The 25,675-nt window shown below is 47.7% G+C and overlaps 1 protein-coding gene across 1 annotated transcript in view; it reads left to right on the forward strand.

The window, feature by feature from the left end:
• The window catches only part of CRTC1 (CREB regulated transcription coactivator 1), an 83,515-nt gene that overhangs the window by 30,396 nt on the left and 27,444 nt on the right, over nt 1–25,675 (forward strand). Inside the window, exons 2-6 of the mRNA XM_048497296.1 lie at nt 19,989–20,105; nt 22,125–22,262; nt 23,649–23,710; nt 24,591–24,685; nt 24,987–25,072. Coding sequence (XP_048353253.1) covers nt 19,989–20,105; nt 22,125–22,262; nt 23,649–23,710; nt 24,591–24,685; nt 24,987–25,072 — 498 coding nt within the window. The remainder of the gene's footprint in view (nt 1–19,988; nt 20,106–22,124; nt 22,263–23,648; nt 23,711–24,590; nt 24,686–24,986; nt 25,073–25,675) is intronic.

The raw sequence follows: 25,675 nt of genomic DNA on the forward strand, positions 1-25,675 counted from the left end.
TTTTTTCTTTTCACTGGCTCTTTCCCAACACACTTTGTGGTTGAGACTGCAATAGAGCAACATGGGCCTCTGAAATGTCCCACTATAGAGATACTGATTGACTTATTGTATCTGCACTCCTGCTGATGACATTTAGGTATGGTTTGGAAAAAAGGGGGGGGAACAGCTGGCTGGACTTTTTGCTCAGACCTATTCGACACCCGAATCCCAAACCACCACTACCTGAGCGGATGAGAAGGTAGTTCATTTCAGACCTCTGCATGTGGCGTCTTTGTAAATTGTCCTCTGCCCTCTTCTCGGACAGCTTTCAGTTTCTTCTTCTCCTCTGCAATTTCTAAAAACTCCTGCAGGATTGTCTTGCTTCTTCTAAAGTAGCTGCCATCTCCATTGTTCCCCTCAGAAGAAGAAATCTTTTGTTCTAGTGAAGCAGTGCGGTCTCTGGAGCCCTGAGGAGACCGTCATCTAGCTGTCAGGAGGCGGCCTTGTGACAGCGAGAAAGGAAGGCAAAGCGAGGCAAATCCATCTTGCAATCCTAAGTGTACAAAATGTTGAAAGCCGGAGGCAGTTTAATTCCGGATACCAGATGAGAACAGGAGTGGCCCGCATGGTCTGGTTGTGAGCTGAATAGCCTTGCTGTGAAATAACGCCACCTATGTTCCTCCTTTGACATTGCAACCCCTGGTAGGACTTCGCTTAGGAGACTAGCAGATGTGCAGTCTTAATTTTTCCTCCCTTCTCAACAGCAACTTTGGTCCAGCAAGCACTAGTAGCTAGTTCCTTAAAGTGGAGGAAACCTTCTGTTTGCCCGTTCCGTGTTCTTTGGCAGGAATGCTTCTGGTCGAGTGTCTTCTCTGTTGTTCATCTCTAGAAGCATCCGTTGGTATTCAGTTGTCCACAAAGGTCTCTTCTTCCCTATTGGCTGGGATTGGCTCTCCCAGTTCTGTAGTTAAACTCAAGTCTGGATTTCTCTTCTCCTGGAGGCCATCAAGGGCATCTTGTATGGGTGATTTCCCAACCCATTCTCAGGGAGGCAGGAACTTCCTGTGGAATGCTTGGGCATCCATTTTAGCCCCAATATCCCTTTTCTTTCCCAGTCTGAACCTGCCAGTTAAGTGCATCTATAAAGCTGGGTAGCTGCAAGGGATAAAATGGTGGTGGTGTCTGGCATCCTACTCTTGGCATGTCTTGCCCACATCTATTCACCTGACCCAGTCTTCTGATTTCTTTGGTGACAGTTTTGAGACAAATGTGGTCCCGTCTTTCCCTGGGGTTTAGCTGTGTTTTTTCCCTCCTTCCCCAGCCTGCTGTTGTGCCTTTCGTGGTTGACCATCATATTAAAGCTGCATCAAATCCCTGCTTCTTCCTCCTGGGACTGCTGGATTGTGAGGTTTATACATTTCAGTTTAAGACCAGCCTCCAAGCAGATCCAAGCTGACAAGCTTTCTGGATAGTGCTGGGTTCGATCTCTTAAGATCTTCAAGAGCGATTACCATGGCATAGGGAGATGGATGCATCGCGGTCCTGCAGAAAAGAACGTGCCCGTGAAATCTGAATGAATGGTTGCTCAGCAGGTCATTGGAAGATGCTAGAGCAGTGATGGCGAACCTTTTCGAGACAGAGTGCCCAAATTGCAACCCAAAACCCACTTATTTATCGCAAAGTGCCAACGCGGCAATTTAGCCTGAATACTGAGGTTTTAGTTTAGAAAAACCAGTTGGCTCTGAGACGCGCGTTACTCAGGAGTAAGCTTGGTGAAGCAACTGTGCAACACTTCAAATGGGTGAATCACGACCCTAGGAGAGTTTACTCAGAAGCAAGCCCCGTTGCCAGCAACTGAGCTTACTCCCTGGTAAAGGATCGTGCTCAAGCCAGCCTAGATGGGGGTGTGGGGGTGTGGGGGGGTGATTTTCCGCCCCTTCACATGATGGACTCTGTGCACGTGTGCCCACAGAAAGGGCTCTGAGTGCCACCTCTGGCACCCGTGCCATAGGTTCGCCACCACTGTGCTAGAGTGAAGAAAGTATTATCCGGAAGGCTTGTCGGCTTGAGTTGGCTTGGCTTGACTCAGAGGCTAGTCTGAATAACTTCAAAAACATTTGACATTATGAGGAATGGCTGATTTGCGATTTCTGAACTAACAGCCTCCTGTTTGTAATTCTGGATTCGTTGACGAGTCACCTACACGAAGGCAAAAGGCTGAATGATGACCTGTTACGGATAGAGCTCTTGCTGCGCACCTTTAAGGGTGTATTTCCTGTTACAGATTATTGTTTTGAGTAGGATTAATTATTTGTACAGCGCAATTGTGGATTACTAAACACTGATTTTTCCAGAAAGAATATCTTAGTTGTAAGTTTGCAGTTTATTAAAACATTGTGGATAGACATGTGCATTTAAAACAGTACAGTTCAGCGTTGAACTGTCTGCCTGTACTGGTCCCCATATTTTGATTGTAAGTCCTGCAGTCCACTCGATTCACCTGTATATATGAACTGGGCCTTAAATGACTCGCTGTGTTTTGAGTGCCTCCACAGCCTTAGCCGTTCAATATAATAATTTTCACATATGTGTACGTTCGTGCATATTCATTCTTTTGACTCATTCAAGGTAGAGTAGATTTTGCTGCCTGCCTTATTTTCCTTTTGCTGGGTACCTTTTGTGTACTGTCGTGAGCGCTTAACATAATTCTTCAGATTCAGTCTCTTTGGCAGATGTATCTGAACTCTGATCATTGTTATACCTTTGTAGTAGTAGTAATGGATATAAAGACGGTACTATGTTGACACCAGCCCTGTGAAGCAGGTCGGTATTATCCCCACTTTCTGGATGGGGAAAAGGGAGAGGGGCTTACCTTAAGACGGCCTACTTTTCATGGTGGTTGTAAGATTTGAATCAGGGACTTTGATTTGTCAGACTGCTCTTTGGCAGCTACGTTAGCTTGAGTGTGTCTTTTGAATGTAGTAAATGTTCATCATTGAGAATCTGAACATCTGTCCTCTTTCTCAGTTGCGGGGCCTTCCCATACGCACTTACTAGGCAGGCTGGCCCTTCCATAAATCTATACTGTGTGTCACCAAAAGAGCTTAGGAGATTTGTGAATCAATATGCCACTTCTTCCTGGATCTTCTTTGTAGTGGCATGCTCCGTGGAGGTCCGTGGAGGTCCATGGAGCAGCAGTGGCGTAGTGGCTAAGAGCAGGTGCACTCTGATCTGGAGGAACCGGGTTTGATTCCCAGCTACCGCTTGAGTTGTGGAGGCTTATCTGGGAAATTCAGATTAGCCTGTGCACTCCCACACACGCCAGCTGGGTGACCTTGGGATAGTCACAGCTTTTCGGAGCTCTCTCAGCCCCACCCACCTCACAGGGTGTTTGTTGTGAGGGGGGAAGGGCAAGGAGATTGTAAGCCCCTTTGAGTCTCCTACAGGAGAGAAAGGGGGGATATAAATCCAAACTCTTCTCTTCTCTTCTTCCTAGTGCATACCTAGTTCTCTCTCCTGCCCCTTTTGGACTAACCTGTATATACTGTGGGGAATAAATGGATTCCTTTCTCTTGGGGCTACTGGGGGGGAATCTTGGATTTTTGTCCCATCCTCTGATTTTTGTATCATCCCCAGGTATTGGGGCAAGACTGTGGCAGGATTGGAACTGTGCACGATAGAGGCTTATGGGAAATGACCCAGTGGCACAAGATTGAGCTCATTTCCTTCACAGTCAGGCGAAACATTTGCTACCTGAGATTCAGGGCTGCTCTGGCTGTCTCTCAGCCAAGCCCTGTAATCCATCCATCCCTCCTTTGCCAGGCACTCACTGCTTTCGGTTTCTCACTTCCTCCCCTCCTCCACTGACGCAGTCCATAGTGTACCAGATCCTAACATGGCGGCGACAAAGTTGTGAAGAGCGCAGTGAGAAAGTGATTCTGGGCCTATTGGGTGAATGTTAAGCCCAGCCACTCCGTTCGCCCATCCTCACACACACACAAACACACACACCCTGCTGTTCAAGAAACTGCACTGGACTAATGGCAGTCAGAGACAAGAACACAATCCATGTAATCCCTTTTATTAGATCCAGACAACATGTCTGATAGCCCGTAGAGTGGGAGAGGTCGTGCTCAGTGATAGAGGGCCAGCCTGGTCGCGTCCAGAATTAGAAATGCTTTGGGCAGCAGGTGTCAGAAAAGACGTTTTCCATCCTGAGACTCTGGTGAGCCACTGCCGGCCAGAATGGACTATGCTGGACTAGGTGGCCCGGAGGGGGGGGCGGAGTTCTCTTAAGGCAGTTTCTTGTATCAATATCGTTCATTAAGCTGCAGTTTGTGCTGGCCTCAACCCTCAAGGTTTCTGCTGCAGGGGCTCCTGAAGTTCAAACGTGTGCACATTGTCCAGACAGCATGCACACAATTTGCTGCAGTTAGTAGGGGAGGTTCAGTGTTTCTGTCTCAGAAGTGAGGCTGGTAGAGAGTTCAGTCTAGAACAGGGGTGGGCAATTATTTTTTCCATGGGGCCGCATAAGAAACAGAAAATATTGTGGAGGGCCGGGCCAGCAAGGCTTAGGGCGGTATTCGCTTTTGAGTTCATAGCTTCATAAGTCAAGGCAACCGGCTTCAAGGGGCTTTCAAGATGCCTCGGCCCTCAGCAAGGCATGAGAGGCATCTTGAAGGCTCCCCGCGAGAAGCCAGCAGCCAAGGCAACCGCTTCGCGGGCTTTCAGTTTCACTCCTCAGCAAGGCAGGGGGGCCAGTCAGGAATCATCCGGGCTTTAGAAGGATGTATTCACAGTCGTGATAAATGCCCAGGTCTGGTCTAGAAAATTCTTCCTGCTGGTGGCTCTTTCTGCTACTTCGTTCCATTGGCCTGCCTGAGCAACCATTTGCATGTTTTTTCGATGTAAGGAAAGGCTTTCCCCTTGAAGTAGGTTTTTTGAGCTGTCTTAAGTGGGGGTGTTTCTCTTTTTATGTATTTTGTTGCCCCACGTGGGTTTAGGAGGAGTGCTAAGATTCTTGACAAGTGCCTCTGCCAGCAGAGCCATTGAGCTACCACAACTGGACAGTGACTGGCCCCTCCCAGAAAATGTTGTACCCTGTTAACGTTTCTGGTGGTAAGTTTGGGGAGGGGGTGATGTTGAAAAGCTCTGAAGAAGAGTTTGGAGACTCAAGGCAGTTCACAAACTCCTTTCCCTTCCTCTCCTTACAACAGACACCGTGCGAGGTAGGTGGGGCTGAGAGAGTTCTGAGAGAACTGTGAGCAATCCAAGGTCACCCAGAAAGAATGTAAAAGTGAGGAAGCAGATCTGGTTCACCAGATAAGGGTCCGACATTCATGTGGAGGAGTGGGGAATCAAACCTAGTTCTCCAGATTAGTGTTCACCTGGTCTTAACCACTACACCACGCTGGCACCACGCAGGCTGTGCCTGTTCATACGGTTACTATCACAGCTCACTGGTGGCTCTCCTCCGTTACATGTGACACGTTTGAAGAATGCTGTTTTTCCACCCAGTGTGGGGGGAGTTGGGGAGGAGGTCACCTGAATCATGGATGTGGAGGTTATGAGGTTGTTGCACCGAAACAGGCATTGAAGAAGTGGACAAAGGGATTGCCTTTGCATTTGAATTTAGCTTCTGGCAACACAGCCTGCTTGTTGGAAGGGGGGTGGTAGTGCTGTAAAGTCTCCAGGGTTTGTCAGTCACCAGAAGCAAAAATGCTTCGCCAAAACCAAAAAACCAACCCCATGACATTAGAGACGGTGTGGGCGGCAAGCAAATTTTGATCTTTACACCCGAGTTCCTACGGTGATTGTTCTGGGGTCTGAGAGTTGGGCTGCACTTTGCAAAAACTATTTAAAAGGCCAGTACAGGAATCATTGGAAATGAACCTTTCTTCTTTCCCCCAGCCTTTCTCTTTTTGTCTTCAAGTAGGGCCTTGTTTAAAAAAATGATTTCCTTTTTATTTCTGAGAACCTGAAGCAGGCGAGAGGGATTTGAAAACATTGCATCGCGAGGAGGTGTTGGTTCTTCAAATTGCTTCCCAGCCTCACAGCCCCATAGTGGCTTATTTACCAATCTATTGGGATGAGGAGAATTGTGCACGTGGATGAGAGAGCGAGCTGTTATGTACTCACACATTTGCAGTATCTTGGCAACCACAGCTGTGTCGATTCCAAGGATCTTACTTGTTGCCAGTACTTACTGCAGCTGGCCATTGTTTAAGGAATACAAATTTCTCCTGACTTTTGAGGTAGATTTCTTTCTCTGGATTATAATTGGAAACACATATCACAACATACATACCCCGGGTCAGCTGCCAGACATTTGGCCATCTTCCTCTTTACCAAAGGTTCAAGGGGTGACCCACTTTCTTTAAACCACGATGTTTCTAGGATTCCTCCGCATATCAGTGATTTCAGGCCCAGGCCATGTAAGGGGATTCCAGTTTGTCCAGTTGCCCCATGGGATGTTGTCATTGCTCATATTGCTCATTGCTCATATTGCTCATTGCTCATATACTGGGAGAAGAAGAAGAGTTGGATTTGTATCCCCCCTTTTTCTCCTGTACGAGACTCAGAGGGGCTTACAGAGGGGCTCCTCCCCCCCCCAGCAAACATCCTGTGAGGTGGTTGGGGCTGAGAGAGCTCAGAAGAACTGTGACTAGCCCAAGGTCACCCAGCTGGCGTGTGTTGGAGTGTACAGGCTAATCTGAATTTCCCAGATAAGCCTCCACAGCTCAGGCAGCAGAGCAGGGAATCAAACCCGGTTCCTCCAGATTAGAGTACACCTGCTCTTAACCACTACGCCACTGCTGCTCCTATGAAAAAGGCCACACTGCATGGGGTGCTGTTCCAAGGGGCAGCGAGGAGTGAAGCTGTTCGATACGTTGTCTTCACTTGTCCTTTTCATGTTTGGAGAGGGGGTACCTCCTGGCTGATATGAGTACAGTGGAACCTTGGTTTTCGTTGGTAATCTGTCTGAAAAGAATCGATGAAAATGGAAACCGATGAAAACCAAGGCAAACTTTTCCATAGGAATCAATGTAAATCCAATTAATCCATTCTAGGCACTCCAAAAAACATACCAAAAACACATTTTTGGTGAATAAACATAGTATTTAATGCTGAAAACAGTAACAATCAAGCCCCACCTCTCAGAAGCCTAGCACTAGGACCAGCTTCAGAGCCAGTGGACCAATGTCGCACCAGAAAGCTGTCCAAAGAGGTCTTTTTTCTGACGGCTCTTAAGATTTTATTCTGAAATGGGGCAAGACATTGTCATTAAACAAGTTGCCGACATGACCTGCAACAGCTTTGTCCAGGTGATTTTTCTCCACAAACCCCTGCACCTTACTGCAAATCAATGAAAATTGGCAAATTGATGAAAACTGAGGCAAATTGATGAAAACCGAGACAAATTTTTCACTGAAAAAATCAATGAAAACTGAAACCAATGAAAACCAAAGGCAATGAAAACTGAGGTTCAACTGTATTCCCTTTGGGTTCCCTATGCTGGGAAGCAATTTCCACCTAGCATTTTTTACTTCCTGCCTAAAGCACTATATGTGAGCCATTTGATATAGAATCCATAAATTCTATTGAATGCAAGGCAGTGCTCAGAGGAGGGAAGGTGATGTAAAGATAAAGCTAGTCGCTGCTGCTTCCAGAGAGTGAGCAGCAGAACTAATAGCAAGCCCCACCTCTTGGAAGCATGGGGCAAGCACATGGCCAGAACAAAGAAAACAAAGGGAAAAACCCCTGTTAAAAACACACTGTTGAAAGATTTGGCTTTGAGAAAAACCCTCCAAAAAGAAAATCAGAGCTCGCCTAGCTCTTTCTGTCCCACCCCTCTTCTCCACTGCTACTCCTTCCTCTCCACTGCTTCCAGAGAGTGAGCAACAGAGCTAATAGCAAGCCCTACCTCTCAGGAGCCTAGCATTTTCTGTCCCACTTCTCTTCTCTTGCAGGCTCAGGGCATCTTGGTGGGTGATTCTCCACCCCATTTCAGGGAGGCAGGAAATAGAATTTCCTCAAGCCACTCCTGTCCAGTCTAGGGAATCCAATTTTACCTGCAGTATCTTTCCCTGCCCAGGACAGGAGTGCACGGAATTCCCGGGTAGCTGGTACCTTTATTCCTGCTTTTCTTTCTCTTATTCGTCCTCCTGTCACTATTATTTGTTTTAGCTGTGTTCTTTGTTTGTGTCTTCATCTTTCTACTGTCGTGTGTGTTCTCCTGCTACTTTGTAAGTGATAGCGCTCTCCTCACAGGGAACCTTTCCGCCTAAAACCTCTGCAAATGGCCGACGGGCCGCTTTCTCCCTCCCCCCCAGGATTCTCCACCGGCTGGCTGCTGAGGCCACCTCGAAAGCACATGCCAGCAAAGTCCCTGCCAGCACTCCTCTAAAACCCCATGGCCCAACGGGTCCCCCCCTAGGGGCCTCTAACGAAGCTGCACCACTGCCTGCGAAGAAAAACAACGCCACCCGCCCCCTACGTGGGATCATGAGCAAAGCCGCCGCCTAAACGGCCGCCAAGCGCCGAGCCGCTGCCAAGGCCGACGCCGCCGAGCTCAAGCCTCCTAACAACCTCCTCGCGACAGAAAGTGTGCAAGGAGCCCAAACGGCAGAACATCAGCCTTCTCCGCTCGTTCTCCCCTCAGGGGACTGGAGAGGCGGAGCCCCCCCCCTCCACGGAGACGCTGCGGAGCGCGGCGAAGAGGCTTTTCAAACCCACCGCCAGCCTCGAGGCTATCTGCGGTGGGGGGGCTGGAGCAGAGAGACAACAACCCAGGAGGAGAGGAGTGAACTGTACCAATCTTGCTCTCAACCCTTTAACTGGCAATCTCTTTCACCTTCGGACTTTGCCACATTCCTCAATAGGGCTATAGAAGACAAACTTCAGGAGCCTCTCCTTCTAGTTCAGAGGATACAGGTCCTCAACCACTATGCCAGGAGCAGCTCTGGGCAACCAGGGGCTACCCTAGGTCCCCAGGCGGCAAGGTGCAGGAACTCCTCCCTACAGGCACTCAATAGAGAGTGTGCATTAGGTTCCCCCCCCCTCAGGACACCATCGCCTCCCCTCCAGGTGGGCAAACTAGGGGGTTACTTCCTAGGTCCCTCACCTTCTACCCATGGGCTAACTAGGGGCTACCCTAGAATCCCAATGGAAGATCCCCTGCAATTCCCTCATGAGGAGGAAGGCAGTGCATGCATGAGGACCACTCCTCAATCTCCCTAGCGACTTTTCTCCGGACCTCGAAGAGGTGGAAACTAGTGCTGCTGAAGCCTCCTCTCCCGATGTTTCCAAAGATGAGGATCTGGCCCTTTTAATTGCCAAAACCACCGGCACTCGAACTGCACGACTCTGATGATGCCCAAATCCCAGGGCTTCCCTCCTGCTGCGTTCCCCATCAAGGGATGCCCCAAGGGCAGTAAGCAACATCTACCACAAGAGGAAACCCCAAGTCGGGTGCGTTCCCATACCTGAATTCTTCTATTAAGAAAATCACGTAAAGAATGGGAAGCCCCGCTTCCAACAAGCACACCATTTCTACGCCAGAGACGCCAAGTACCTGGTTCCGGAATATGTCGAATCCATCATGAAGATCCCCTGTTGATGCTCCAGTGGTTGCCACTCAGTCTGGGGGACTTCTGGTCAAGGAAGGCTAAGGCAATATTAAAAGATTTCCTTGACAAGAGATCAGACACCATGCCTGTATGCGATCCCATGAATCCCTGGGCTTTACATCCATGAAGGCCAGCCATAGCACCAGCCTCTACGGTGGCCAGAGCACTCCCTCTTCCCGGGTCTAATCGGGTCCTAGACATCCTGCCCCTGGAAATGACAGTAGCAGCTAGAGAGGGCATCGAACGCATCAGAATTGAGCTGCCTTCATCGCAGATGCCTCCCTTTGATGCCTTAGTCTCTGTCAGCCCGCCGCCATGGCCTCCCCCCCCCTGGTGGCCTGTCGCAATGCCTGGATTTAGAGCCTGGCAAGTCGACACTAATCCAAAACTCTAATCATCACCAGTTACGCCTTCCAAGGCAAAACGCTTATTCGAGACGAAGCTAGAATTCCACGCCAGTAGTCGGAAACCAAGGACAAAAAGAAGGCATTACCCAAATTCCTTCGATCAGACAAAATCCCAGTCTTGGCCAAGAACATCCTTCTTCAGATCTCAACGGCTCTTTACTAACGGCTCCCTAGAGACCGTAGGGAGCTCCTCCTGGACACTCAAGAGAGAACAGAAACTCCTCCTGGTCCTCCCTGCGGGTTCTTTCAGTTCCTTTCACCGAGAGGAAAATTTTCGCCCAAGTTTGACAAAAAACATCAGAACGGGATGCAAATCCCTCCAAGTCCTGACTCTCCGCGAGGTGGGGATCGGGAATTCTCCTTTCCAGGAAGCGCACGGGACAGGCCCCCCCCATGCCGACACTCCGACGACAGAAGCTGTTCCAGGGTTATGCCATAGAGTTTCTTTCCTTCCCCTACACTTCCTCCCTTCCCCTCTAAGCAACAAGAAGGACAAAGTTTCAGAACTCTGAATGCCATAGAACATCTCCTCAAATGGTGCCATAGAAGCTGTTCCGAAGGGGAGACTCTTCTATGACATTACTGCATTTCACAGTCCTAAGAAATCAGGGGACTGGAGAGTAATCCCTGAATCTACTAACCGCCAACAAATTCATCAGACCTCAAGAGTTACAAAATGAGTCCTCAGGACCATCTCAGAGGCACTCAGACCCGGAGACTTCATGACATCCCTAGACCTCTCCGAGGCATACCTTCACGTGCCCATCAGACCATCCCACAGAAGGTTCCTCAGATTTGCGGTCAACCACAAACATTATCAGTTCAGGGCTCTCCCATTCGGGCTGGCCTCGGCCCCGAGAGTTTTTTCGAAGATTATGTTGGCCCCCATCATCCTTCTTCGACAGCAGGGGGTGCACATTCACCCCTATCTAGACGACCTCTTGATACGGTCACAATCCAAGGACAAAGCAGTTCGGGACCTGAATCGGGTCATACGGACCCTAAAATCCCATGGGTTCCTGATCAACATGAACAAGAGCTGCTTGATCCCTACTCAACGTCTAACACACCTCGGAGCCATCATAGACTCCAACAAAAATGCTCTCTTCCTCCCGGGGGAGAAAATAGACAAAATCCAGAAAATGATAAGTCTTCTCCTACAGAGACCTTCAGCCTCTCTTCTTCTACTAGTGAAACTCTTGGGCATGCTGATTGCAACCATCGACCTCACCCAATGGGGGAGGTTCCATGCACGACCACTACAACAATTTCTTCGTCCCTACCAACAAGACATCATTCTCAAGAAAGACAGGAGATTGCAAGTCCCGCAATCCCTAAAGTCTCAACTTCGTTGGTGGATGTGCAAAAGGAACCTCTCACAGGGGAAGCAGTACCTGCACTCATCCCAGTTACAAATATTCACAGATGCGAGCCTCCAAGGCTGGGGAGCCAGCCTCGGGAACAAATACGGTCAAGGCAAGTGGACGGAAGACCAGTCCAGACTGCCCATCAACATACTGGAAGTGAGTTTAACTTAGCCCTCTTCTATTCTTCCACAAATCTGTCTCAAACAGCACGCCTCATCCTAAGACGTGACAACATAGCGCTACACTACATAAACAATCAAGGGGATCAAAATCCTCAAGACTGCACACAGAGAAGCCTGTAAAATCCTCTCTCTTGGGCAGAAAACACCTCCTGAGCCTGAGGGCAGAACACATTCAGGGAATCCCCTGAACCTGCAAGCCGACTGGCTAAGCAGGACAAACCATCTCCAGCCAATGGTCATTGAACCCAAAGGTGTTTCTGTGAACATCACGCGAACACCTAGGGACTCTGCCAGTCGATTCTTTGCGACGGCTCAGGAACTCACAGTTACCACGGTTCATCTCCAGGTTCTTTCATCCAGAGGCGCTTGCAGTGGAGGCATCGCTCTCACAGCCACATGGTCAGCCTCGTCTCCTGCATGCCTTCCCCCTCATTCCTCTCATTCGAACCAATTCGGAAGATACTACTGTCCAAGGCTCCAGGTCATCCTAGTGGCACCCAACTGGCCGAGGAGACCATGGTTCTCTGCGATACAAGAGCCAGTCTGTCTCTCCTCCATTCCCCTCTACCAGCAGCCTCCGACCTCCCTCCTTCCAGGGGTCCCCTTCTGTGGCACCCCAGACCTCTGCCTGGTTTCATCTAACCGCCTGGAGGGTTGAGCGCTAATCCTAACAGCCAAAAGGTTACTCCCACTGGCAGTAACCAATACCTCCCTTCTGGCCTCCAGACGGCCGCACGCCACGATCTATGGATATACATGAAGACCTGATCACAGCTGGGCCAAGAGTAAGAAGGTAAATCCAGAAACTCCATCTCCTAAGCGCCAGTGCTGGAGTTTTTACAAGATGGATTTCAATCGGGTCTCCCATGTAATACTCTAAGAAGACAGGTAGCTTTTATCTACAGTCTGGCACAATTGTCTAAGGCTGTCGAAGCCTCCCAACACCCAGACATCCTCAGATTCCTAAAAGGCGTGCAACAGTCTCAACCTCCTAATACTCATCATCGGTTCCCTTCATGGAGATTGCACACTGCTCTTCAGCCCTGAGCCAAACGGGCCATTCGAACCCATCCAGACAATTCACCCTACGCTGAAAACTCAGGACTGAAGGTGCTCTTTTCCTGATAGCCATCACTACAGCCAGGAGAATTATCAGAACTCAGGGCTCTCTCCATAGACCGAACTTTCTGTGCATCATCTTCCACGATGACAAAGTGGTCCTCCTCGTGCATAGAGACTCCAACGCTCAAGCCCAAGGCTTCATCCAGCTTTCACTTGCAAGCAAGACATCATTCTTCCATCTTTTCTGCTCCTCGCATCTAATCATCCCAAAGAACGCCTGTGGCATAATTTGGATGTCAGATCTATTCTCAAAGCGCTTCATTATCCGCGACTGACTCAATCAGACAAAACACAAACCTTCTTCATTAACATTGGCCCCACCAAAATTAGGCATGTCCATGACAGCAGCTTCTATTAGCTCAAATATTAAGTCATGTATTGTGGAAGCTCATAAAGGCCTCTAAGGTTCCCAGTCCCCTCAGGGATTACTGCCCATTCAACTAGGTCAGCAGCCACTAACGCAGCTCTTCGACACAACAGCCACAATAGAACAGATTTGCAAGGCAGCCATGGGTACACGACCCTTCTAAATCTTTTCGCTAAGCACCACTGGCTTAACTACGTGGGGAGCTGTATCAACTGCCTTGGGGCGATTCAGAGTTCTGGAACACATCATAGATGCCTAACTTGATAGCTCCACCCTTTTTTGGGGACACTGCTTTGAGGGAGGTCCCACCACTGGTTACTTCTGAGCCTGCAATAGAACGGTCCATTGGTTCACTTCTTACCTGAAGGTTCTCTCTCTTGTAGGCTATGGGGCATCTTGGCCCTCCCAGTGCTAGCATCTCTCATGTTTCTACAACTTATCCTCCTCAGTCATCAATATAACAGTAGTGATTGGGATTCCCCTAGGTCACTAGTTAGACATGTTCAGTTGTCTGTTATAGTTCATGTTACTGTTCATGTTCATTGACCTTTTGTTTGTTTCTCCATTTGGAGTCGTTGTCTTTCCCATCTGTTTCCTCGTGTGGGATCATAGTTCAGCTCTAATACTGCAAATTGATTCCTAGACTGACAGAAGTGACGAAATTTATTTCCTGCCTCCCTGAAATGGGGTGGAGAATCACCCACCAAGATGCCCCATCGCCTACAAGAGAAGGCTCCTTCACGGTAAGTGAACCAATGGACCGTTCTCCACTGCTGCTCCTCTCCACTGCTTCCAGAGAGTAGTCAATCTCCTCAAGTTTGGTTCACCATGGATATTTATTGGGTTATCTTGTTGATAGTCCCATTCCTCATGCCTGGATGTCTTATCTTTCTGTTGACTAACTGAAACCTGTGGCTTCAGAGTCCTCTGGAGAACCCCCTTGATGTTCCATTATTACAGTGCAGTGAGTTTTAATTCATGATCTGGATGACCCAGAGGAGTTCAATCTCATCAAGCCTGAGCTGAGCAGGGTTGGCCCTGGTTAGCATTTAGATCGGAGACCCCCAAGGAATACCAGGGCCGCTATGCAGAGGCAGGCAATGTTAAACCACTTCTGAATGTCTCTTGCCTTGAAAACCCTTCGGGGTTGCTATAAATCAGCTGTGACTCTCCAGCACTTTACACATTCACACACTTGTCTTCATTGGCAGTCTGGATCACAGGAAGGTTTTGGATATGCTTGTTCCACAGTTGACTCCACATACAAGCAGATTTTGACCCCACATACAAGCAGATTGACTTCTTCATGCCAATGTGGTCCCCTGGCTTACACTATGGAAGGCTCACATGCATGCCAAGCCAGTACAGTGGAACCTCGGTTTTCGTTGCCTTCAGTTTTAATCGGTTTCAGTTTTCATCGATTTTTTTCAGTGACAAATTTGTCTCGGTTTTTCATCGATTTTACCTCGGTTTCATTTGATTTACCGGTAAGATTTAGTGCAGGCCTGTGGAGAAAAAATCACCTGGACAAAGCTGTTGCAGGTCAGGTTCGCAACTTGTTTAACGACAATGTCTTGCCCCATTTCGAATGGAAATCTTAAAAGGCGCCAGAAAAGAAGACCTCTTTGGACAGCTTTCTGAAGATGCCACATTGGTCCACTGGCTCCTGAAGCTGGTCCTAGTGTTATTGTTGTTTGTTACTGTTTTCAGCATTAAACACTATGTTTATTCACCAAAAATGTGTTTTGGGTATGTTTTTTAGAGTGCCTAGAACGGATTAATTGGATTTACATTGATTCCTATGGAAAAGTTTGCCTCGGTTTCCATCGGTTTCGGTTTTCATCGATTCTTTTCGGACGGATTACCAACAAAAATTGAGGTTCCACTGTATTTTTTGTTTCAGCATCTGATATCTCTTCCTCCTCCTGAGACATCCATTGTTAGACTCCAGCACATTACCTTATGGCAGGTTAGCTGTAATGCATCTTCCCATTAAAAGTATGTACGGGACCAATCGTTCTGTAATGACTTGCCCCTGTACATCAGCAATAACTTCTATAAATCACCATTGTTGTTGAGAGGTTTTAAACTCAGATGGTTGGCAGTCAGAATACATCTTTCTGCAAGTACATTTGACTGAGCGGAGTTTGGGCTAGATGTGGTGTGGTGAAATCTGGCAAACCATCTCAATGCTACGCTGGAATTCTGTGGGGCATTGTCACTGATGAAATACTGTATCCTGCAGATATCTTTTTCAGGCGGTCAGTTGCTGATTTGCTGGTGGTACCGTTCATTTTTTCCGTTCACTGAGGTATCTAATGGTTGGATGTTTTGGAGGACATTGATTCATAGGGTTGGCTTAAGGCCAGAAAAAAAAAAAAACAACTTGGATGCCGCTTTTAACAATAATAATAAGCAACAAAGAATTCCAGAGAGGTGCAACTGTTGTGCACAAATTAGGCCTAAATGTTCAAACAGTTGAATGTATCTCTTGGACTGAATGTAGCATCGAGTCTGCAGGGTGGCATTTTTATCTGGTTTCATTCTTTCAACACAAATGGTGTCTCCTGAAGGTGCCAATTGTGTATCACCGACAACACCTTTGTCGCCCTTTTCAGTTTTAGATTGGCAGCTCTCATAGCATTCAGGACTTCCTGGAGTCATTGATTGTGCTATTCTTCAGAACAACAGTGAGCAAGAGCTGATACGTTGCGTTGGCACTACAAATGCAGCTTTCCAGGCTGAGAGATTTGTTCTAGCGCAACCAGCAGTTTTGATTTTTTCCCCCTGCTTCAGTCTTTTCGGCAAATTGTTATAATGAAATTGTCGAAGGCTTTCACGGCTGGAATCACTGGGGTGTTGTGTGGTTTCCGGGCTGTATGGCCATGTTCTAGTAGCATTTTCTCCTGACATTTCACCTGCATCTGTGGCTGGCATCTTCAGAGGATCTGAGGGTAGTAAAGCAAGTGGAGGATATGTACCTGTGGAATGTCCAGGGTGGGAGAAAGAACCATTTGCCTGTTAACAAGTGTAAAGGGTGCAATTAGCAAGCTTGATTTGCATGTGTTGGGTGGGATCCACCCATTTAGCATGTGAGTAACCATGAAGGCAGCATAATCAATTAGTGAGGGCATCTGCATTGTAGTAGCCTGGCCTTTTGATCCCTTTGATTGCTTACTGCCTAGAGTGGTGGGTGGTGTTCTGGGTGGTGTTCACTAGCCCTTTGACTCCAGGCAGTAAGCAGTCAAACACATGCAAATCAAGCTTGCTAACTGCACCCTCTCCACTTGTTAACAGGCAAATGGTTCTTTCTCCCACCCTGGACATTCCACAGGTATATATACTCCCCTTGCTTTACTACCCTCAGATCCTCTGAAGATGCCAGCTACAGATGCAGGCGAAACATCAGGAGAAAAGGCTACTGGAACACGGCCATACAGCCCGGAAACCACACAACACCCCTGTTATAATGCTGTTCTAATAACACATTAAGCCAAGCCCTCGTGTCTAGTTTAAATGGGGTAAATGCCTCATTCACCTGTGCAGGTCTTTAAAGATGAATCTGCCTCATGTAGTAGCCATTAGCTGAGGACATAATCTGTGACCATTCGAACCTTTATCAGAGTTTCTATCAAGCCACAAGCGCTTCCCAATCTGCTTTAGTTCTGTAACAGTAGTCTGTAGAAAGCATGTTTCTTTCAGAATTTTTCTTCTTATTAGGTTTCCTTGCTTTCTTTGGTTGTAACTCTCACAGTTCCCTTATCTTCCAGTTCTAGCAAGGAAATGACTTTCAGCTTAATCTAACATTCTCCCAGTTTTCCGCTTGTGGCATCACATACCATTTCTGAATCAGCCGACCAGAATGAGGAATGGGATTAATCCACTTTAATGTAAGCAGCAGCTAAAACTTTACAGGTGTCTAAGCTTTGTTCTACAATGGTCCATGGTCATGTGATCTTAGGGCAAGCCCACAAATTACCCATTCCTTAACCCTGTAAAACATAGGTGTCAAACTCACGGCCCTCCAGATGTTATGGACTACAGTTCCCATCATCCCCTGCCAGCATCATGCTGGCAGGGGATGATGGGAACTGTAGTCCTTAACATCTAGAGGGCTGCGAGTTTGACACCTATGCTGTAAAACATATAGGAATGACTGAACTGTAAATTCTATCCTTATACCCAGGATAGTTTGGACAAACCTTTCATCCCACCCTCACTGTTGAGTGTCACTTCACCCTTGCCCGAGCCTACACTTTGCAAATAAATAATAAGCGCTTTTCCCCTTTGATGGAAAATAAAGAACATCAGCATCAGCCCAATAGAAGAGACACTGTGGATTAACCCCCTGATAGCCGGCATTTCATTTTCTCTGTACTCTTTACCTGCTCGCAATAAACCCATGCATGGGCGGATTTCAAGTTGGGTATCTTTTTTACTAGTTTAATGCTAGCTGGGAGTGCGATTGTCACGGTGGTTGAGTGTGGACAGAAGACTTGTTTGGATTCAGATCTCCACTCTGCCATGAAGATTGCTGGGTGAGCTGAGGCTGACTCTAACCTACCTTGTGGGGTTCTTAACTGAGGATAAAGTGGACCTGAGCTCTTGGATGGAAAGGTGAGAGGACATGCAATGACTGATACACTTGTTCGGAACTAGTGGGGGAAGGACTCTCTCATCGTCTCTGTATGTATCCAGCTTTGATCAAGGCTGTGTTTAGTGTTGCATGATGCAGGGGGCAAGGAGGCAGGCCCTTATCTGCTGAGGAAGCCATGACACTGTTAATCCACAAAGATGCTTTCCAGTGACTGCAGCTTATTTATATGGCAGTCAAGGTGGCGAGGTTTTTTTTCTGGAAAAAAGAACTCGTGAAAGTGGAAGACCATCTGATGAAGACAAATTGGTGCCAACAGCACAGTTGTCATTATTATCGTCTTTGTTATCTAATATCACAGGTGCCAGTTTTTTAGCTGGTTGTTGGCCTTTCATTACAATTTGAGCCCCACTCAGAGGCCTAGGGAGTTGTAATGCAGTGTTGTAGCACCCACGGGGTGGGGCAGGGCGGGGCGGGGCGGGGCAGTATCTTAGGCGAAGCAGTGGCGGAGGCGCGGCTGGGCCATCGACGGGGTGGGCGATGCTACGGTAGGGATGCGCGCGCACCCCGGGCGCAGTTTCCCTTCACTCCGCCTCCGTTGTAATATACTGATGTAGTATTTGTGCGGATCCCAGCAGGACCGGCTTTTCTATCTGACAGATGCTGATTTTGTCAATTCGAAGATGTTTCAAGTGCTGTGCTAGTGTTTTTGGAATGGCACCCAGGGTGTCGTGTACCACTAGGACAACCTCAGCTGGTTTGTGCCATAGTCGCTGAATCCCAATCTTCAAATCATGATATTTAGTGATCTTCCCATGTTCTTTTTATTGACTCTGCTGTCACCAAATATTGCTACTGGTATGTTGATGGTGGTCACTTCCTTGTCCTATATCACTGTGATGTGCAGTGTGCTATGTGTCAACACTTTGGTTGTTTGGATTCAAAAGTCCCACAAGATCTTGACCTTCTCGTTTTCCAAGACCTTTTTCTTGACAATGTTTCCACCAGTTTTTAGTTGTCCTGATGTTGTAATTCTTGCCTAAATTCCAGTGGATCGTTTGTTTGTACTCAGTCTGGGTACCGATTAGCACTGGGATAACCTCAGCTGATTTGCGCCATAGTTTCTGAATCTTGATTTTCAAATCTTGATATATAGTGACCTTCTCACGTTCTTTTTCATCGACTGTGCTGTCCCCTGATATTGCTGTGTTGATGATGTCGATGATGGTCACCTTCTTGTCCTCGATCACTGTGATGTCCAGTTTGTATTACGCCAACACTTTGTCCGTTTGGATTCAAAAGCCCCACAAAATCTTAACTTTCATTTCTGTCATTTTCTCTGGACCATGTTCCCATCAGTTTTTAGCCACCCTGATGTTGTAATTCTTGCATAAAGTTCCAGTGGAGGATCATCATCGTTGTTGTTGTTGTTGTAGTTTTCACAGCTGCCAGATCTTTAGCTGGTTGTTGGCCTTTCATTACAACTCGAACCTCACCCAGAGGCCCAGGAAGTTGTAATGTATCGACGTAGTATTTGTGTGGATCCCAGCAGGGCTGCCTTCTGCCAATCTGACAGTTGTTGTTGTTGTTGTTGTAGATTTCACAGCTGCCAGATCTTTAGCTGGTTGTTGGCCTTTCATTACAACTTTTATCGACGTAGTATTCGTGTGGATCCCAGCAGGGCTGCCTTCTGCCAATCTGACTGTTGTTGTTTGTTTGTTTGTTTGTTTGTTTGACTTCTAAACCACCTTTCCTCTTTTGAGCTTGGAATGTTTAGCAACATAATTATCACATAACATATAACAATAGCCTTTTTAAAACACTCTAAAACTGTAGTTTAAAAATAACAGAAATCAAGTGGTGATGCAATTTACAGTTTCTGATGAACATGGAGCAGATAGTCAGCCAACTACTTGGATGTGCAGGACCAGCACATCTGTTTTGCAGCAGTTCAAATGAGTGCAGTTCAGACAAGCGTAGAAGTGTGTGTATGACTGACTTGATAACCTTTTCCTTCACTACCTTCTGGAGTTTGTGTATGAATATCCCTTTTACAAAGCAAGACCCTTGTTCAGTCCACTAGTGATGACTCTGAGTGGCTGGGACTCTCTAGGGCCTTGGGAAAGAAAAGCCTTTCCCAAAATCTGCTGTTGGAACTGCTGTGGATTTTACCTGGGACTTTCTGCACGGTAAACATACTGAGTTATTTGTGACCCATCCACAAAGGGGTGGGCAAGGTCTCTGAATTTTATCTTCCTTGAGGCACCATTTATTCCGTCTCCATGAAAAATTGATGCAATTTGACTCATTCTCTCCCCCCTCTTCTCTCTTTGTTTCCCAGCTGCAGCTGCAGAAAACACAGTATTTACAGCTGGGTCAGAGTCGTGGCCAGTACTATGGAGGGTCCCTACCCAATGTCAATCAGATTGGGAGCAGTGCCATGGACCTGCCTTTCCAGGTAAGACTTGCCTCCTTTCTGCTTCCCAGTACCACTATTGCCTGGCTGATGCTGCCTGATTTTGTTTTAAAGAGCTACAGACTCTAGACCAGGGGTGTCAAACTCGCGGCCCTCCAGATGTTCATGAATTACAATTCCCATCAGTCTCTCCCAATATGAGCATTGGCTATACTGGCAAGGCCTGATGGGTATTGTAGTTCATGAACATCTGGAAGGCCACGAGTTTGACGCCTGTTCTCTAGACCAAGAGCAGCTTTGCTTCTTTCAAATTCTGTGATGGATTCTTCACAATGTGCTTGCTGTGTGATGGGGGCGAATGTCTGTCACATCAAGATTTCTTGTACGGACCTGTTTCCTCAAGCCTGCTTTCACTTTCCATCCTCTCCGCGGCAAGCGAGACCACTTCTAGTGCAATTTTAATGTGCATTGCCACCAGATTGGGACAGATTTGCCAATGAGCACAGCTTTGTCTTGGAGATCTTCCCTCTGCCGACGGCCAGCCTTTCCTCTCCCTCACACTGCCACCCCCGCCTTCCCCCTCGCCCCCCTTCCATATTGCCAGCTGCTTTAAGTTAAAGAAAAGAAGCTCACTCACACGACACCAACTCTAATTCTCTTGATATCTCAAGATATTGAAATAAATAGAGCTTGGAAATAAGAAGCCTGGCGGAGGCAGCACCAGCAGCAGGAAGTGTTTTGGAGAGGGCAAAAGAACATCTGCTCTAGGATGGTCCCCTTTAGCAGCCAGGAAGCGGGGCAGAAAGGCAGCAGCGCTTTCCCCTGATCCATTTTCCTAGCATTTATCCTGACACAAACGTTCCAAATCTTGGGTGGGTCCTGAATCCACTGGCCCAGCTCACTTCAGAGCCTCAGGCTGCATCCTTCAGGCAAAAAGTCAGGGGCCTTTTGGCTCATGGCAGGCGGCTTCTGCTTCTGGCCACACCCAGGGAAGTGTCTGAAAGCACCACAAACTCAGCCCAGGTTTCCCTCAGTTCCTGCTCTCTGGGTACCCCCAACCTTTGTCCTGTGCGCCCTGTAGCTCAGTGCTTCCTTCTCTGACTGTCAGTGGCTTCCCAAAACCCTTTTGCCTGACACTGGGGGTGGAGGTGCCAGGAATTGCACCCACATGCAAAGCAGGCACTACTGCTGAGCCCCAGCTGCTCTCCTGGCACCTGATTCTGAATCCAGATTCTGGCACCAGATCCCCTGAACCCAGATTCCGGAGGAAAGGATTGGGGAGAGAGCTGTTCCTTGTCTGTCTTGCTTTTTGAGACTTTCCAAAGGTACCTTAGGCTCATACGATTTCATAGAATTGGGAGGGGCCATCTAGTCCGACCCTCCTACTCAAAGCAGGATCCGCCTAAAGCATCCCTGACAAGTGTTTGTCCAGCCACTGCTTGAAGGCTGCTAGTGAGGCTGCTAACCGCTGCTTTAAGGCTTTCCGGCATTAGAAACATAACGCCTTACAGTCTGGAGCAGTGTTTTCCAACCTTTTCGATGTCACAGTACCCTTGACCTCACTTTTCATATCTCACGGTACCCCTACCATCCTCCCCCCACCTTCCCCTCCCAGTACCCCTGCTTGCCACCCCCCCCCCCACCTTCCCCTCCCAGGGTGGCGGTGGGTGGGAAGTGGCTGCTGACCTTGTGGCAGGCCCTGCCCCCTGGACCAGCTCCATATCCTTGCTGGTGCCGGCGAGAGACACCACAAAAGTGAGGGGGGGCGGTAGCGTTGCCGCGGTACCCCTGGGACATGCTCACAGCACCCCAGGGTACCACGGAACCTTGGTTGGGAATCACTGGTCTGGAACTTTGGTCTGAGTAAGCAAAGCAATCCCCAAATGGTCATTTTTTAGAAGTACATTTTTTAGAATGCTCTTGAGGTTATCATGATGCCTGAAGGGTCGCCATTGGGCCCTAGAAACTGTGTTGGTGAGGGTACTCTGTTTCCCCTTTCCTTAACCATGTAAAGTTGTGCCTTCACTTTGAGGTTCTCTTGTGTGTGTTTGTTTTTTGTAGACTCCGTTTCAGTCATCAGGATTAGACACCAGTAGGACTACTCGACACCACGGGCTGGTGGACAGAGTGTATCGTGACCGGAATCGCCTGGGCTCACCCCACCGCCGCCCACTGTCTGTGGATAAGCATGGCAGACAGATATCCTTTGGCTTAGCATAGTGGCAAGAGAATGGAGATGGAGGGCGGATGTACTCAGATCCTGTCTGGCTAATTGGCCATGCTGGCAGGGGCTGATGGGAATCATAGTCCATGAACATCTGGAACACCAGAGTTGGACACCCCTGATTTCTATCCCTTGTACACCAAGCCGTGGAAAAGACCAAAGGAACTGCTTCAAGTAGTTGAATAAAGTTGAAGCGGAAGAAGAGGTCACGTGGAAAGCAAGAGGGATGGATGCATTCAGATATTGGGATAACCTGTATTTTGGTTTCAATGAGCCCTGGTTAATTGTGATGTCTGAATGCAGTCCAGCAAACCAAGATGGTCAGTTGGAGTTCATGACTGGCTTGTGAACCATGGTTACGCCCATGGTGGTTAGTTGTGGCATCTGATTTCACAAACCGTGGCTTCTCACCTCTAAGCCACCTACCCATTGAGAGAGGAAGAGGAGGGAGAATGTCCTCCCTGCTGGGAGGTGGAAGAGAGGAAGAAGCAGACAATCTGTGGCTTAAGCACACTAGAGGATTTGTTTCTTGCATGTGGAAAACAAATCCTAGGTTGTTGTGCAGCCCTCTGTTTCGACATTTTATCTGGTGTCTGAATATAGCAAAATAAAGGAGAGGCGTAGAGGAGAGGTGTGAAGAGGTTGTTCCGGATACAGTATCAGGCAGATTCACACTCGCCTGACAAGGACCTTTGATCTCCAGAGAGGAAGCCAAAAGCCTTTGAATAAATTACATAAAGGAAGCTAGAGACCAAACGGTGGTAGAACAAAGAAGCTGATTTACAGCAGGGCCAGGAAACAGAGTTTACCTGAGAACCAAAGAGAGGGAACAAAGGGGAATCCTAATCCAGGCCGGGCAGGGGAAAGCTACTCCTGATCCCAGGTCTGAAACAAAACCAGCCTGGAACGATGCTATTAGCTGAGAAATCTATTGATTAGAACATTTCTTATTTTCTGTTTTTTTCAATAAAATCTCTGGAAAACTCAGCGGTTTTGAGTATCTGGAAAGAATAACCCAGGATTTATCAGACAGGCGTGGATCCCTACAGTCCTGGCCTTGTGACATGGCGACACTCAGTGACTCTCCTTTTTTAGAACTCTGCCTTGATAAAACCCAAGAGGTTGGTTTGTTTTGGGTATGCCCTAGACATGTAGAAATGGCCAGTCTTTTGAATCGGGGGAGGATTCCTTGTGCCAGAGGAAAGCCCTATTACTGGCGGAATGGATCTACAGGATCCTACTCAGTGTACTCATCCCACTGTTGTGTGCTGGGTCTGCAACATCTGGCCAAAGCAGATGTCTTGCAGAAGGTTTCTCTGAGACTCCATGTGACTTTCTTCTCCCTTGACTTCCTGATTCACGTGGACAGTTGTCCATATGGTACCGTGTATCTGTCACCTCCTTCGGATACCAGCTGGAGAAGGTCTGTATTCCATCTTATTTCTCTTGCATTTTGTTTGTCAGATGCATTTCGAGTTCGTGGGCTTTTTAAGTGTCTTCAATCTGCTTTAAGGGGAGGCAGTCGTAATATTTTCAGTCATCCAGGACTCGTGCACAGATTTCCCTTATTGAATTTAACCATAGCTGACCATTTGGCTAGTAGCAATATTAACTGCAGCCAGGCCTACCAGAGTCCTTGTATAGTCTAAGACTGGGAGTCTGTTCTAACTTAGGTGTTCAGATTAAGCAGAATTTTACCCTGGTCAGTGGTCCAGCTTGTGTTAAGAACCTAAGGAGCAGACCCAAAGTCCACAGATACCCTAAAACAGTGGCCCCTACATTTTTCAAACTTGCGGGCACCTTTTGAATTCTGACATAATGTGGTAGGAGGCACAATGGCTGCTGCGGGAGGCACAAAAATGACTGTCACATCTTACCAAGTGTCACCAAAAAAAAAACCAGCCCGTGTGCCAGATGACTGGTATTTGAAGTACACAGAGGTTTAGCAGCAGAGTACCACTGAATACCACCTGCCAGGAGCTGTAACAAGGAAAGCTCTGCCCTCTTTGTCTCGGTGGGGATAATTTGTGCTTCAGAAATGCAGGGAGGGGAGTCACTGTCCTCATGTGTTAATCATACATAAGCAAATTGGCCTCTTGTTTTGAGTACTCCCTTGGGTGGAAAAGGAAGTGAGTAGTTAGGACAAGGTCGGAAGTCCCCAAGAAAGAAAAAGGCTGAGGTCTCTCCCCCCACCCACCCACCCTGTCCCTCAAAAAAAAAAAAGTTAAGAACTGTTATTCCAAATGCCCTTTATTAGTTTGAGTAGAAGCATGTAATGTTTTTTCCTCCACTTCTCTCCTCAGGACCAATTCGGATTCTGCCCTGCACCAGAGTACCATGGCCCCAGCTCAACCCGAGCCTTTTTCAGGAGGGTCCCAGGACATGCAACAGAAAAGAGGTGACTTGAAAGGACAGCAGCAGCTCGGCCGAGCTTGGCAACTGATCGGGGCAATTGGCTACCTTTGGGTCTCTCCCAGTTTCATCCCTTGAAAAGGCTGCTGAAAAGGACTTGGGATTCTATAAGTGGGGGGCATGCATATTTGAAAGGAAAGGGCCAAAGGCTGAATGTCAAAAAAGCTAGAAGGCATGGGTGGAATCAACACTTCTGATCCGGTGGCTCCAAAAAATAGCTAAACACACCTGAATACAAATGTACACTTGGCAAAACATATCTGAAATGTATTGAATTTGTCTCCTAGTCCTACTGTTGACCGTCCCTGGCATGGAGGAAGGCACATCGGAGACAGACAAAAACCTTTCAAAGCAAGGATGGGACACTAAGAAGGTACCGCGTCCAGTTTTGCTCCGACTTGGCTACAGATGGAATGTTTGCATAGTGGTAGCCTCCAGGGGAAGCTGGGATGTTAGATCCTTGTGTAGGATTCAAGGAAAGTGGATTTATGAAGCAAAATAGAAGTTATTTGCCCATGCTTAATCTGTGCGATGCTGTCTTTTCTGTTTATCACAGGGCATTGTGCGTTTGTGTGAATGTGAGAATGCTGTGTGGGATTTCAGAGCCCCTGGCCTTTATTCAGCATTCTTTGCTTTTAAGACTTTGCAAAGCTCTGTCCGCTACCTTTCAAGCATTACCAGTCATAAGGCCCTAGAATCTTGTGTGTGTTTTTTCTTTAAACAAAAGCTGAAGCCTGTGTCTCAGAGCCACATTCTGTAGCTTTTCTGCATTCCTTTAAATCACAAGATGTGCACAGTTCTAATGGGGGTGGTTGTGCCTGTAGCAGCCTCAATTGTACTCCTGGCGGAACTGCTCTGTCTTGTCGGCCGTGCAGAATTGACTCAGATCTCCCAGGGCTTGGGTCTCACTAGACTAGGGGTAGAATTGAATATCATGCCAGCAGGGGCTGATGGGAATTGTAGTCCATAAACATTT

Source organism: Sphaerodactylus townsendi, linkage group LG05 (genome assembly GCF_021028975.2).
Source record: "Sphaerodactylus townsendi isolate TG3544 linkage group LG05, MPM_Stown_v2.3, whole genome shotgun sequence".
Lineage (NCBI taxonomy): Eukaryota > Metazoa > Chordata > Lepidosauria > Squamata > Sphaerodactylidae > Sphaerodactylus > Sphaerodactylus townsendi.